This window comes from Vidua chalybeata, chromosome 3 (genome assembly GCF_026979565.1).
Source record: "Vidua chalybeata isolate OUT-0048 chromosome 3, bVidCha1 merged haplotype, whole genome shotgun sequence".
In the NCBI taxonomy this organism is placed as follows: domain Eukaryota; kingdom Metazoa; phylum Chordata; class Aves; order Passeriformes; family Viduidae; genus Vidua; species Vidua chalybeata.
The window spans coordinates 49,614,399-49,626,781 of record NC_071532.1 but is presented as its reverse complement, the minus strand read 5'-3'; the positions used below and the strand labels follow the sequence as shown (position 1 = coordinate 49,626,781).

General features: G+C 42.3%; 1 protein-coding gene across 1 annotated transcript in view; it reads left to right on the top strand.

Annotated features, from left to right (window-relative positions):
* The first annotated feature begins 280 nt into the window (after positions 1-280).
* Positions 281-12,383, top strand: part of MAP3K5 (mitogen-activated protein kinase kinase kinase 5) — a 99,110-nt gene continuing 87,007 nt past the window's right edge. The window contains exon 1 of the mRNA XM_053936977.1: positions 281-1,449. Within this exon, the coding sequence (XP_053792952.1) occupies positions 1,044-1,449 (406 nt within the window). The 5' untranslated portion in view covers positions 281-1,043. The remainder of the gene's footprint in view (positions 1,450-12,383) is intronic.

Here is a 12,383-nt window from a genome sequence, read left to right as displayed (position 1 = left end):
GATTAGTCAGTCCTGACACTGCTCTCAATTCACTGCAAACACTCAAAGCATTTACTCCTGACAAGCTAGTTTGAGTATGTGTGCCATCAAAAACAAACAAGAAAAGCAGGAAATTATAAAAATCCCTTTAGCAGGACCAGGTTCAGTGCACAGGGAGGACCTGGCTTCTTGCAAACACAGGCTCCTTCACTGAACCCCAAGCACCACTGAAGGCTCCGGGGCGAGGCAGGGCCCCCGCCGTTTCAGCGGCGGAGAGGTGCACCCTGACCCCACAGATTTGAAGTGCGACCGTGGGCTCGTGTTAGGGGGCAAGATATTACAAAATAAAGCCCCGCAGGAGACGGCAGGGCCGCCCTCGGTCCTCTCCAACAGCCCGTACTCTGTCCCCTCCCGGGGTGCCCCGAGGAGCAGGGCTAGCCGAGCCGGAACTTCCCAAGAGGAGCGGCGTCCTTTCAGGCTGACAAGCCCGTGAGGACACGACGTGACTCCTCGTCCTCGAGAGCTCCCACTCGGGACGCGGCCCGAACGCTGAGCACGGGGGCGGAAAAGGTTATTTCTGCCCGGAGGCGGGGCCGGAGGAGGTGCCCGGTGCTGGGGCCGCCCCAGCCCGCGCTGCCAGTGGCTCCGCAGCTGTCGCTCGGCTGGAGCTGGGGTGCCGGAGAGTGATCCCACAAGTGGTTTATCCCCGCGGCCGAGGAATTTCGTCCAAGGAGTGAAGCGGCCGGAGGAAGAGCGGAGTGTCGGGGGTGGCAGGAGAAGGAGGCCGGGCTGCCGGGGGTCGGCGCGCCGGGTAGTCCCTGCAGGTGCGGAGGAGAAGGGAGCGGCGCGTCATGGTGCCGGTGGCAGTCACGGAGGGAGGCTGTGCTCATCTTCCTGTCTCCGTCAGCCTTCGCTAGCGCCCGAGTGGGAATTCCTCGCTTCAGCCCGTTCGCCTCTCCCCTCCAGCAGCTCAGTGGGACCGCTCCGGGGCGGGCGGCGCAGTATGGCATCCGCCTAACCCCGGCCAGCGCAACAGAGCCCGGGACTGCTCTTTCACCGCCGGGATGAACGACAGCAGCGAGGGGATCGTCAGCCTGCCGGTGCCCGGCCCGCCCGGCGGCGGGACATCCTGCGAGGAGGTAGTCGGCAGGAGAGCGCCCGGGGCCGACACGGGCGCCCGAAGCCTCCCTCCCGACTTGGCTGCGCCGCCGCCCGCCGCTCTCCGGGCTGAGGACGCCGCCGCCGCCGCCTGCCCGAGCACCGCGGCGCGGGCCAAGGGTGGCGGCCGGCGGACCGCGGTCACCTACGTGATCAACGAGGCGAGCCAGGGCCCGCTGCTGGCGGCGCAGAGCGGCGCCCTGCAGAGCCTGCGTGAGGCGTGCGAGGCGGTGGGGGCTGCGCTGGAGACCCTGCACTTCGGCAAGCTGGACTTCGGCGAGACGGCGGTGCTGGACCGCTTCTATAACGCAGGTGAGAAGGACTGCCCGGCTGGGGCTGATCATCGCCGCCGCGGGACCCTCTCGGCCAGGGCTCGCCGTCACCGCCCCGGGTTCACCGCGGGGCGGCGGGAGCTGCTCCGGCCACCGACTCCTCCGGGGGCCGAGCCCGCGGTACCCCCGCGGCCCCCGGCTGCAGTGACACCCCCCGGGTGGCCACGGCGGGTACGTGGGGAGGCAAAAGTGCGCCAGAGCCCGCTCTTGTCCCCCGCGCTAATGAAGAAGAAACTCTTAGGTCAGCAAGCGTGCTGTGAATTGGTGCTGGTGGCTGCTGCCGGCGTGTTAAACGTTCCCTGGCTGATTTCACTCGGTTTCCTAACAGAGTGCGGGGATGCGAATTTGTGCTAGTACGATGAGTGCGGGCTGAAACAGACAGGAACTGCGAGGCCATGGGAGCTTTGAAAAGCAGATTTGATACCAGACGCGTAGGGACAATTTCTTAGTGCTGACACGGCATCTGGGACGCTCCATGTGTTTGTGGTTGAAAGTTTGTGCTTTTGATATTGATTGCATATAATATATATGATGGATGCTTTTGAACAAACAGCTGCGCACACTGATCAGGTTAGTTGGCAAGAGTACCCAGGGCTGCATCTTACCCCAGTTTGCAAGCTGCACGGCAATAAATGTACAGAACCTTTATTTGAAGGTGTGGTGGCCTGAGATTCTGTGTTATGATGTACATGGCCCCGTTTGTAAAAATAATAACTAAAACTTTTCGCCATCTGCTTATCTTACAGATAGATACATGGTGTGAATGTAGAATAAAAAATTCCCCTGCTTGCTAGATTTTCAAAGACTTCATACAACTAAGGTTATAGTACTGAATTAATGTTTTTTTGCTTTAAAAAAAATCAGAAGCAGGACATTGACCTGACCTGCAATTTTAAGCTTATTGTGTGATGCAACTTTGGTGTATATGAAATACATGCTAAAAAGAAGTATTCAACAAGTTTTGTCAGATACTGTAGTTTCCTCGTCTCCTGGGGAGGGGTGAAGAAAAAGGGAAAGAAGACTCAAACAAAAAACTCCTGGCAGTATTGCAGCCAGTTCTTACAAAAGACTCTTCATGCAGATACCTGACGCCTCTTTGAAACTTTGCAAGCTTTGCCTCAGGGAGTGCTGCTATCAGTTCAGTAAGGTGGGCAATTCTTAAGCGTGCACTTACAGCTCATTAATTTTGCCCCATGCAGAGCTGTTTCCTTAAAAGTAACAATTCTCAGAAGTCAGAGGAGCTGTCCTCGCAGGTGGAAATAGGAAGGCCACAGAGTTTCATTACAGACCTTTTATGCTCTGCATTCAGTTCGGAGAGATTTCAAGCACCCTGACATCTCCTCATTCCAAAGCAGGTGAAACCTGAGAGTCTCGTGGTTCTGTTGTGGAAGCTGTTGCATAGTGAGGCTCAGGAAGTTGAATTATCCATGATGTTTTTGTGCCTCTTATGTCGGTTAATTTTTAGACTCTGAGCTGTTCAATAGGCAGGGTCTTGATAGTTCATGGACGCTTTTCTTGTAATGGGTGATTTGACTTGAAGTGGGCCCCTTTTAATTCTGGCAGTAGGCGTCTGGCTTATAGTGCTACATAACTGCATGCTTATGTAATATAATTTGCTTATTTCAATGGCTTTTCAGCAAACTGTAAATGTGAAAATATTACTTTTTCTTTTGTCCTCTTTGGCTGGAATTTAATGGAACTGTTGCAAACCAGAAAAAGTACTTTGTCATTCTGCTTTAGTAGTGAAGTCCATAAACATGTAAAGAACTAAGAGAGTTTATCACCTCCAGTGCCTGGACTGAAGAGAGCTAGATGTAGAAGTTTGCATCTGCTCCGCATATACTCTGTACTGTCTGAGCTGACCAGTGATAAACCAGCTGCAATCTCAAAAACTGTGTTTTGCTGCTCTTCTTAGGTCAAGAGGGATCTGTGGATTTTCATACCTGTTTCTTTATCCCTATTGCACTTTCTACACTCTTTCTATTTTTAGGAATTACTTGTTCTCCAGAAGCTTTAAAATAGTGAAAAAATCTCTCTCAGATTGGGCACGACATTAAAGAGTAGAAGCTGTGTAGTAGAAGAATACAAATAGGGAACAGTGTAGGGAGCAAAACTGAAATGGCCATGGAGAGTGTAGCTTTTGCACAGATTGTTTTTTAACTGCTTTAACATGGTGATGGGACAGAGCATTTGTAGATGACCTAAACTCCTTCTTTCTTACCCTTCTTGTCCTCTTTTGCTGGGGGCTCTCAGTGTTCAAAGGTGATATTAGTAATAATAATAATAATAATAAAGAATATCTGCACAGTACGTTATTAAAAAAATAGTGTATTAGCACAGCGTGAGTAAATATGAAATAAAATTTCAGCAAAGTGCTCTCAAATTATGTGATAGTTAAGTGGTCATATTCAGGGTATGAAGTCCTCCTGGATTCATTGCAAAGGCCAGCTAAGTTAAAAGACTAAGGAATAATGTGATTTCCCGAAGGTTTGGAAAATCAAACTTAAAACTGTGTTTGTATGAAACAAAACAAAACATTAAACCTCTCAACTCTAGTAATGCATGTAAATTAACTGTGATTTATGAGGATAGACCTGCAGTATAACCTACCTGTACATCATTAGGGCTTCCCTTATAAAGTGTCGCATTTTTTGCTTTGTATAACATAGTCTGAAGTCTTGGTGATTTCTGATGTATGTTCGCTTCATGCCTTTCACTGCTTCAAAAAAAAACTTGAAGGAGTATTAACTAAAATATCTTAGATGAAAATACTCATCATCCGCTCTAAATGTAGATTAGCCTACTAATAATCTCCTGCCAGCTTCAGTCAACTATGGCCCTTAAATGCTGCGACATAATTAGCAGTGCATATTTAGTGAGTAGGTGTCAGATATGTATAATTGAACCATGCATGCACAAAATATTAAGAATGAGCCTAGTCTAGCATTTCTGATTGCATGGCTTAAATTCCACTTGATTTCAGCAAAAAAATTAAAAATTGTTTCTTTAAAAGCAAATGTCAAATGACCCCTGGAAACTATTGTAGAAGGGTCTGACAAAAACAGAGACTTCCATATTTATCAGGTTTTCTTCCACTTAAAGAGGAAGGTAAAGAGAGGAAAATGTAGTTAAATTTCTTGCAAAAATTGATGTATATAGATTTAATCAACTGTCTTAAGGGCTCTTTTCCTTTGTAATGAGGATAGCTGGAGTTTGTTTTTTTTTTTTTTTTTCTTTTGTCTCCAATAATTTTAAGCTGCTGCAGATGAATTACAGGTTTTTCCTACATTCTAAATTTAATTTCTAAACAGTTCAGGAATATTGTAAGAGTTGGGCAATTAGAGATATGCCAAAATGTATCTGAGACACCATTCTACAGTGGAGTAGATAATCCTGGTATTTTAAGTCACTGAAGTCATTGATATTTGTAATTAAATGGTATTTTCTCTAAATTTTAATGGTTAGATCTGCATATCCTGTTGATTTTTCTTTAATTACTCAGTTTCTTTTGGAAACAGCCATAAATGGGTGTAAAGTACTTAGACTTTGTTTGGCTTAGGTAAGCATTCTTTTTTTTTTTTCCCCTATCTTTTTTTTTTTGGTAATTGAAATTAGAATTATTTTCTTTCTGAGCAGATCTTTACATAGTCACTTTGTATTACATAAGTGCATCAAGGACTGGCTGAACAGAGTGTTTGAGAAAAACAAAATAGGTAAAAGTATGGTTAAAGGAAAAAAGTTCTCATGAATTCAGTAATCTGAATGAAGTCAGTTCTTCATGGGAGGGAGGTGCTCTAAGTCAAGGTAATTTCTTCACAAATGTTTTTATAATCAGACAGGGATGTGTATGGTAGTTTGCTAGATGCAAAATATTGTGCATTCTGACTTCTAAATACGGTCTCAGCGGGACTGGTAAAATATAAGAGAGATCACACAGTTACTGAGGAGGATATGGGTTTTCTAATCTGTGCAGTCACTTGTTTTAGGTTGGTTCTCAATATAAACAGCTTGACTGTGCTTTTCATATAAAACTCTTTCTAATTTTAACATTGTCTTATAATGGGGAATTTCAATTTCATTAGCTTCTTATGCTCAAGTGTCATCCATCAATGGCCCTTAGGATAGATAGCATTTTCTACTAACACTGTTTTGTGAGTCTATTGAGATAATTGTCCAGAACAACAATGATCAACTAAAATACAGTTCATCAAATAAGAGATGATAGAATAGGTCCAATATCTTATCTTTATTTCTGAAATTCAGCATTACTGCTTTCAGAATTCATGCTTGGGCTTGAGAGTGCTATGTTGGCTACTGGGCTTAGAAATATAGTGTGCAACGTTCTTGGGAAGACCCTTGATACAGAAGATGATAAAATGTTCAGGGAATAAGTACAGTCACTTGTGTGAAGGTGAACGTTACTTCAAAGATGTTCTACACCTAAGTTGTTTCTGCAGATTCTACAGAACATTTGTGGATTGTGCATTTGGAAACATTTACAGGCACGCAGAAACACAGTAAAGCAGTAAGTGCCAAGGCTCAACAGTATTCTTGTGGTTTCTTCCTCTAAATATGATAAATTCTAGGATGCTATTTTTTTCAAGTGGGATTTATGCCATTATGTAAGTTTCCTGAAGTTTGTTATTGTGACACCCTAACACAGACTTTCCGCTTAAAACCAAAGATGGTCATATTCTATTGAAAACTAATGTTCTTGATTCTAGAAGTTGATGTAAATATTTTCTGTGGTAAAAAGCAGAATGTATCCTACCATATTAGCTGTTTGTGGGATCAAAAAAAAAAAAAATCACTAGCAGAGAGAGTAATCACAAGTTTTATTCTATTCTACATTATGTCTCAGAACAATTAGGTGTTTTTCACCACCTTTTTCTTGGTGCCTCCTGATTAATATTTTTTAATTTCACTGAGAGTTTTGTTAGACACTTGAAATACTGCACATACTTTCTGTGATCATGCAGCACTTATATTCATATCTTATTTTACTTCTTTTTGACACCCTCTCATGCCCTTCCCCCACTCCCCAGGTGCTGCTGTATCTCCACTACTGTTTCTATAGCATCTTGACTGGAGAATCAAATGATAGTTCTTACTAGTGTAGCAGGTGATGCATTATTCTTGTCCAATTTCAGAGTCCAGGACAGCTACTAAAAAAATAAAAAGAAGTTTAGTTTCACTGTCAGTGGAAATCACATTGAACAATTCTCTATTTCAGCAGTGATGATGCAAGTGATGAGTTGGCGCAAGAGATGCCAAGTAAGTTTATAATGGTGTTCAGACTTGAGCTGATGGCTGTCTTGAGAGTATGACTATAATCACGTCAGGGATGCAAAATATTATGAGTACAGAATCTTTGTGTCAGAATGCAAAGCACATATTGTAATGTGGATTGCAATTGTAATAAAATTGTTTAGGTGGGATGGGTTATAAAGCTCCTTTTGATTCTGCATATTGAGTCCAGACTCTCTTAGAAAGCAGCATTAGAAACACAAACTAATTGCATGGCATATCTTCAACAGAGAAGAGTATTTAATTCTAAAGCACCTGAATATCATCTACATCTACAACCAAAAATATGAGTGTGGAAAAAAATCCCTAATCCTACAAAGTTTGTGTGTTCATAGTGCTAGTGGAGACTTGTGAATTTACAAAGATATTGTGGTATTTGAAGCAACATATTCACAAATATTTCCATTGCTGGACGAGCTGTAAATTTTTATAACCAGATTCCAGTGTTTGTGCTGTATTGCACTACTCTCATCAGGGTACTTGTCAACAGGTGACTGGAAAACTAATATTCCATCAGTTTCTGTCTGAAGCAGGAGGAGCACAGCAAATACACCCACTCCATGTATGTGGGCTATGAGACCTGAGTTCTCTTTCAGACTCTATCACTGGCCTGTCACAACAATTTGTAGCTCAGCTGTACAGAAAGAACTTCCTCAGGCCTCTCCCACAGCTGAGAGGCTTATGCAGCACGTGCCATGGGTGTTAATTACCAGCCATGTCTGTAACATTAAGGGTATGCTCCTGATGTATTTACTGAAGTATTATCAGTGAGACTAGAGAGTCCACATGAAGGCTTTTGTTGGATTTTGAAGTTACTGGAAGTTACTAGAAGTTAGGCTTTTGAAATGGTACTTTCTCTTTTGCGCTTAAATGCATCAGGGTGATAGAGCTAATTTAGAAATACTTCATGGTATTTGAAGTGGTAGGAGGAAAGTAGGTTATGAAATTATTAGGGCCCTTAAAATACAGTAAAGATGTAAAACTCGTCAGGCATTTGTATGAGCAGACATCATCTAAGTATATTCCCCACTGGAGAAAATGCTGACTGGAACTAGATGAATGCTTTTTGAGTAATGCAGAAGAAAGCTTGTGGCTGATTTTTCTGCAGTTTGCATTTCTGTAGCTCTGAACAGGGTGTGTCATAAAGAAATTACTCTTGAATTTGCTGCAGTCATGATAATAATTTGGCTTCTCTTTTTAGTAGCTTTCCAAAGTAAATAAGCACAATACAAAAAGCTGTAAATGTAGCAAGTGACAACAGCTGAAACAAGTTGTGTTAAAGCCTAAAGGTTCAAGTGAAAGTAGAAAAGACTTTATATACATGCTTTAGCACCATTGTCTTCAATAAATTTCACCTTCTTTTATGTCTTAAATAAAATTAAGTTAACCCAGTGAAAATTTCAATTTTATGGCAGTTTTTCTTTTGTCTCTGTATAGAACAGCTGAGTTTTGAGTGTGTTCTCTGGTGCTGATAATTTAATACTTGTTCCTCTCTTTCCTCAGTGCCTTTGGAACAGTCTGTATTTGGAATTGTTGTATTTGCATGCAGAGTTAACCTGCAAGTCTATTTGCAAATTAAACCCAAAGGAATTATAAAACCTCAGTGTCTCTATAGTGACAGGGATTTTGCGAGTCTGTGTTTAATAAAATTGAAGTTACTGCTGGGATTCACATCTTTCATTGTGGGGTCCCTGCTTTAGATTGTCCCCAGATATCCACTGTCCACAGCAGTGTGCTACTGCTTCTTCAGTCTGGCTTCTCTGGGGGTTTATACTCAGCAGTACAGACACACTCAAAGTGCAGCATTTGTTGGAACGAGATAAACATCTGTAGCAGTCAGCAAAGTCATCTCATACCACAGAACATGTGTGTGTGTATGACAGATGACAGAAGAATCTGTTTTGACAATTGGAGGATTTTCTGGTAATTACTGATGGGTAGATTTTGTTTGTGTTCCAAGAGAATATGAACCTCAGGCTGAGTTGACATACAAGCACAGGCTGCTTTTATGGTTTATATTACTATTTTCCTCTGAGACCAAATTTATGCCTAGGGTGATGCAGATATTTCAGTTATGAAAAGCTGCTGATCAACTATTAACAACGGTATGCCAGAGTTGAATTCTCTTCTAAATCGTGTCTGCCTTTATTCATAAACATTGAGATGAGTTTAGATGCAGCACAGAGCTTAAAGATTTCCCACAGTCTGAATCATTTGAAGCCAGTGGGAATCAGTGCTCTTTCAAATCCCACAAGAAACGTATGTTTTGATTTAAGAGCTAGACACCCCTGTAAAAATTTGGCTCTGCATGTCTCCCTTACTGTAATAAAGTAAATGAGTTGCTCTGGGACTTGCTTGCTGATTGTGTCAGTGGGTGTCTCTTGCAGAGAGTGCACTCTGGGTGAGTAAGCAGCTGGTACTTTCAGTGGAGAAGACAGTTTTTCAGTGATATCTCCAGAGAAGAGTTATCTGCACTTGCAGAATTTATCTGGTTTTCTTCCCCTTCACATAATATTTGTCAGATAGAGTTTTAATGCTGGTTTCGTTACAGTCTTTCTGGCTTACTAGGGACCTATAAACTGAGACCTGCAGTCTTTGAACTGTGAAGATTCAGGTTAAACTTCTGGCAGAAGTCTATTCTGCAGTGTGCACAAGTCACTTGACTGTAGCACAGGAAGCCCTGGATGTGACCAAGGAAGACTCAGTGATGTACCAGAAGTAAATGAACAGTTGTACCATTGTAGGAATTCATTTATGGTTCTGAAGTGGGCCCCCTCCTGTTTGGGATAAATTTATTCAGTTATCTTGACACAGTAGCAAAGTGCTTCATTTTACTCCACCTTAGAGGCACACCCATAAGATTAAATGCTCCCACTTCCACTGCTCCACCTTCAATACGATTTTTGCAGCTACACATACTTTTTGAAGCTTGATAGTACTGGGAATGTATCTGAAGGGTAACACACTAGATGTATGCCATAATTTTGTGTTTTATTGGTTTATTACTGCCTTCAGTACAATATCTCAGATAAGGTTTCTTGACCTTCCTCCAGGAACCTTATAGCTGATTTCAGTGAAAATAGATTGACTTTAACCTGAATGTATGCATGCTGACTACTGGTTATGCTTTCAATAATGTAGCATGATAATGAAACCAGATTTTTGGTTGTGTGCTGCATCCTGTCTTCACTCACTCCTTGCAGCTTTTGCCATCAATGGAAGTGACATGTGGTGTCTGTTGAGAAGGGCAGAAGCCATTTGCCTCTTGAATGTAACCTTGTCTTCCAGATCAGAGTTGGAAATGAGGTTTTTGCCAGGCAGTTGGTATGAAGAACAGAGAATCCCTCCAAATCTCCTTGGGAGCGGAATTTTGTCAGTTCTGAACATTGTCATCATTCCTGGGTCAAATGCAATTGCAAAAGGCTCAGTGACACCATCCTGATCACTTTTACAATAAGTGAAGTCCTCTGTATTTATGTTCTCTGTTTCCCAGAGATCAGTTTCAATTTTTATTTTCTGCAGAGCTGAACTTCACCATTACTTCTTTTGAAAATAAATATACTGTCTTTCAACACATAATCTCTTACAAGGGTTTTCAGTGACCTTGCAAATCATTCAAGTTTCTTTGCACAAACTATTTTCTTTTCCTTATTATGTTGAAACTTATTGTGGGAGGTAAAGTTCCCTGATTAATTCATTCAATATTTGTATATTATTTACATTTCAAGACTGTGAAGGCTCTTAATTTTCACAACTATTTTTATGATTGCATGTTAATTAGAAGAGGAACAGAATTTCTTAAAGAGGTTTTTTTTGTTGGTTTTTGGTTTGGGTTTGGTTTTTTTGTTGGTAGTTTTTTTGTTTTGTTGTTTTTTTTATTTTTTTGTTTGTTCTTGAGGGATTATGGTATTTCCTAACCCTACATCAGAGTGAACAGAGATGTTTTTTTTTTCCTTCTTCTTGCTGCCACAGGCCAAGGGCAGCATGTGGGTACCCTGACTTACTACAGCCATAGAAGGCTACCTCCCATGGCTGTGCTTAGTCCAGGTCTGTAGCTGGAGAGAAAGTACTTCATCAACCTCTCAGCCTGAGGAAGGAAGCCCTTTGGCCTCAGCTAGGGCTGGGGACTGACAGTGGACACTTAGTTCTGGACAAGCCCTTCAGGCTGGAGCTATGTGGGCAGCGCTGTCCAGAGCTGAGACTGTGAAGCAGCCCAGCCCAGCTGTGCTAGCAGCTTTTTGCTGGACCAGTCTCACGGTGTATTGCAGAATGCTCTCTGTTGGCAAGAAGTGTCTCAGGCTGGATTTAGCAGCCACTCAAAGAGCTTGTATTGAAGATTTACTCAAATATGCTTATTTCATTGAGGCTTAATAACATCGGAAGTTTGTGGAGGTCATTAAGTATGAAGTGGATTTAATGTGGTTTAAATACTTCACATTTGGGTGTATTTCACAATTCTGATGTACGTGGAGAAAGTCTTAAAAATATGTGTTCTAAAAGTATTCCACAAATGCAACAAGAAAATGAGGATTCTTGCCACTAATTCTGTTACCAGAAACCATGATCTCCCTTTTCCAGCTGATGCAAGAAGGCCAAAATGCAATAAAAGCACTGGGAAAATGGACTGAACTACAGCAAGAGCTTTTGCAGCAAGCCCTGCCAAATGGGTGTGAACTGGAAAATTTCCAGTCTGTTTTGTTGCTTAACTGCTTGCATTTTGGTCTCTGTTCTACAGCATCCCAGAAGTGTCTCTTTGAGTGATCAGTGTGTTGACAACCTGATACTTGTCTCTGTATCCTCTTTTTTCAAGTACTTTAATAGTAGCTTCAGTTGAAAAATTTCCTGGTAGGCAAACCTTACCAAACCTTAGTGAATTTCAATTTATGCTGTGGCTGGTTGCAAACTGGCAGATGCTTGTCTTCAATATTTAATTCAGTTCGTAAGAAATTATATATTCCTTAGCTATAATGAACTGAAGATATTGATTCACAGACAACCTGAGGTTGTTCAACATGGAGAAGACTTTGGGGAGACCTCATGGCAGGCCTTCAGTACCTTAAAGGGGCTTATAAAAAGGAGGGAGAGGGGCTTTTATATGGGCAAATAGTGACAGGAAAAGGGTGAATGGTTTCAAACTGAAAAGTTAAAACTGGTTTTTAAACTGAAAGAGGGCAGGTTTAGAGTAGATGTTAAGAAGAAATTCTTTGAACAGCAGGTGGTGAAGCCCTGGAACAGATTACCCAAAGGTTGTAGATGCCCCATCCCTGGAAGTGTTCAAGGCCGCTTTGGATGGGCCCTGAGGAACCTGATCTAGTGAGTGGCATCCCTGCCCAAGGCAGCAGGGTTGGAATTAGGTGACCTTTGATGTCCCTTCCAACCCAAGCCATTCTATGATTCTATGATTTAGAGCTACTGCTGTAGTAATGTCAAGTACTTTTGCAGAAAAACTGTCTCAGACTTCTAACACTGAAAGGCCTAGTTGACATGGCACATTTTCAATTAACCTTAATGCCAGTAAATAAATACAAGCAAGATGACAGTTATTGCAATATGCACATCAATATCAGAAAAGAGAATTACCCTCCTGCTAAGAGTATACTGGTGCCT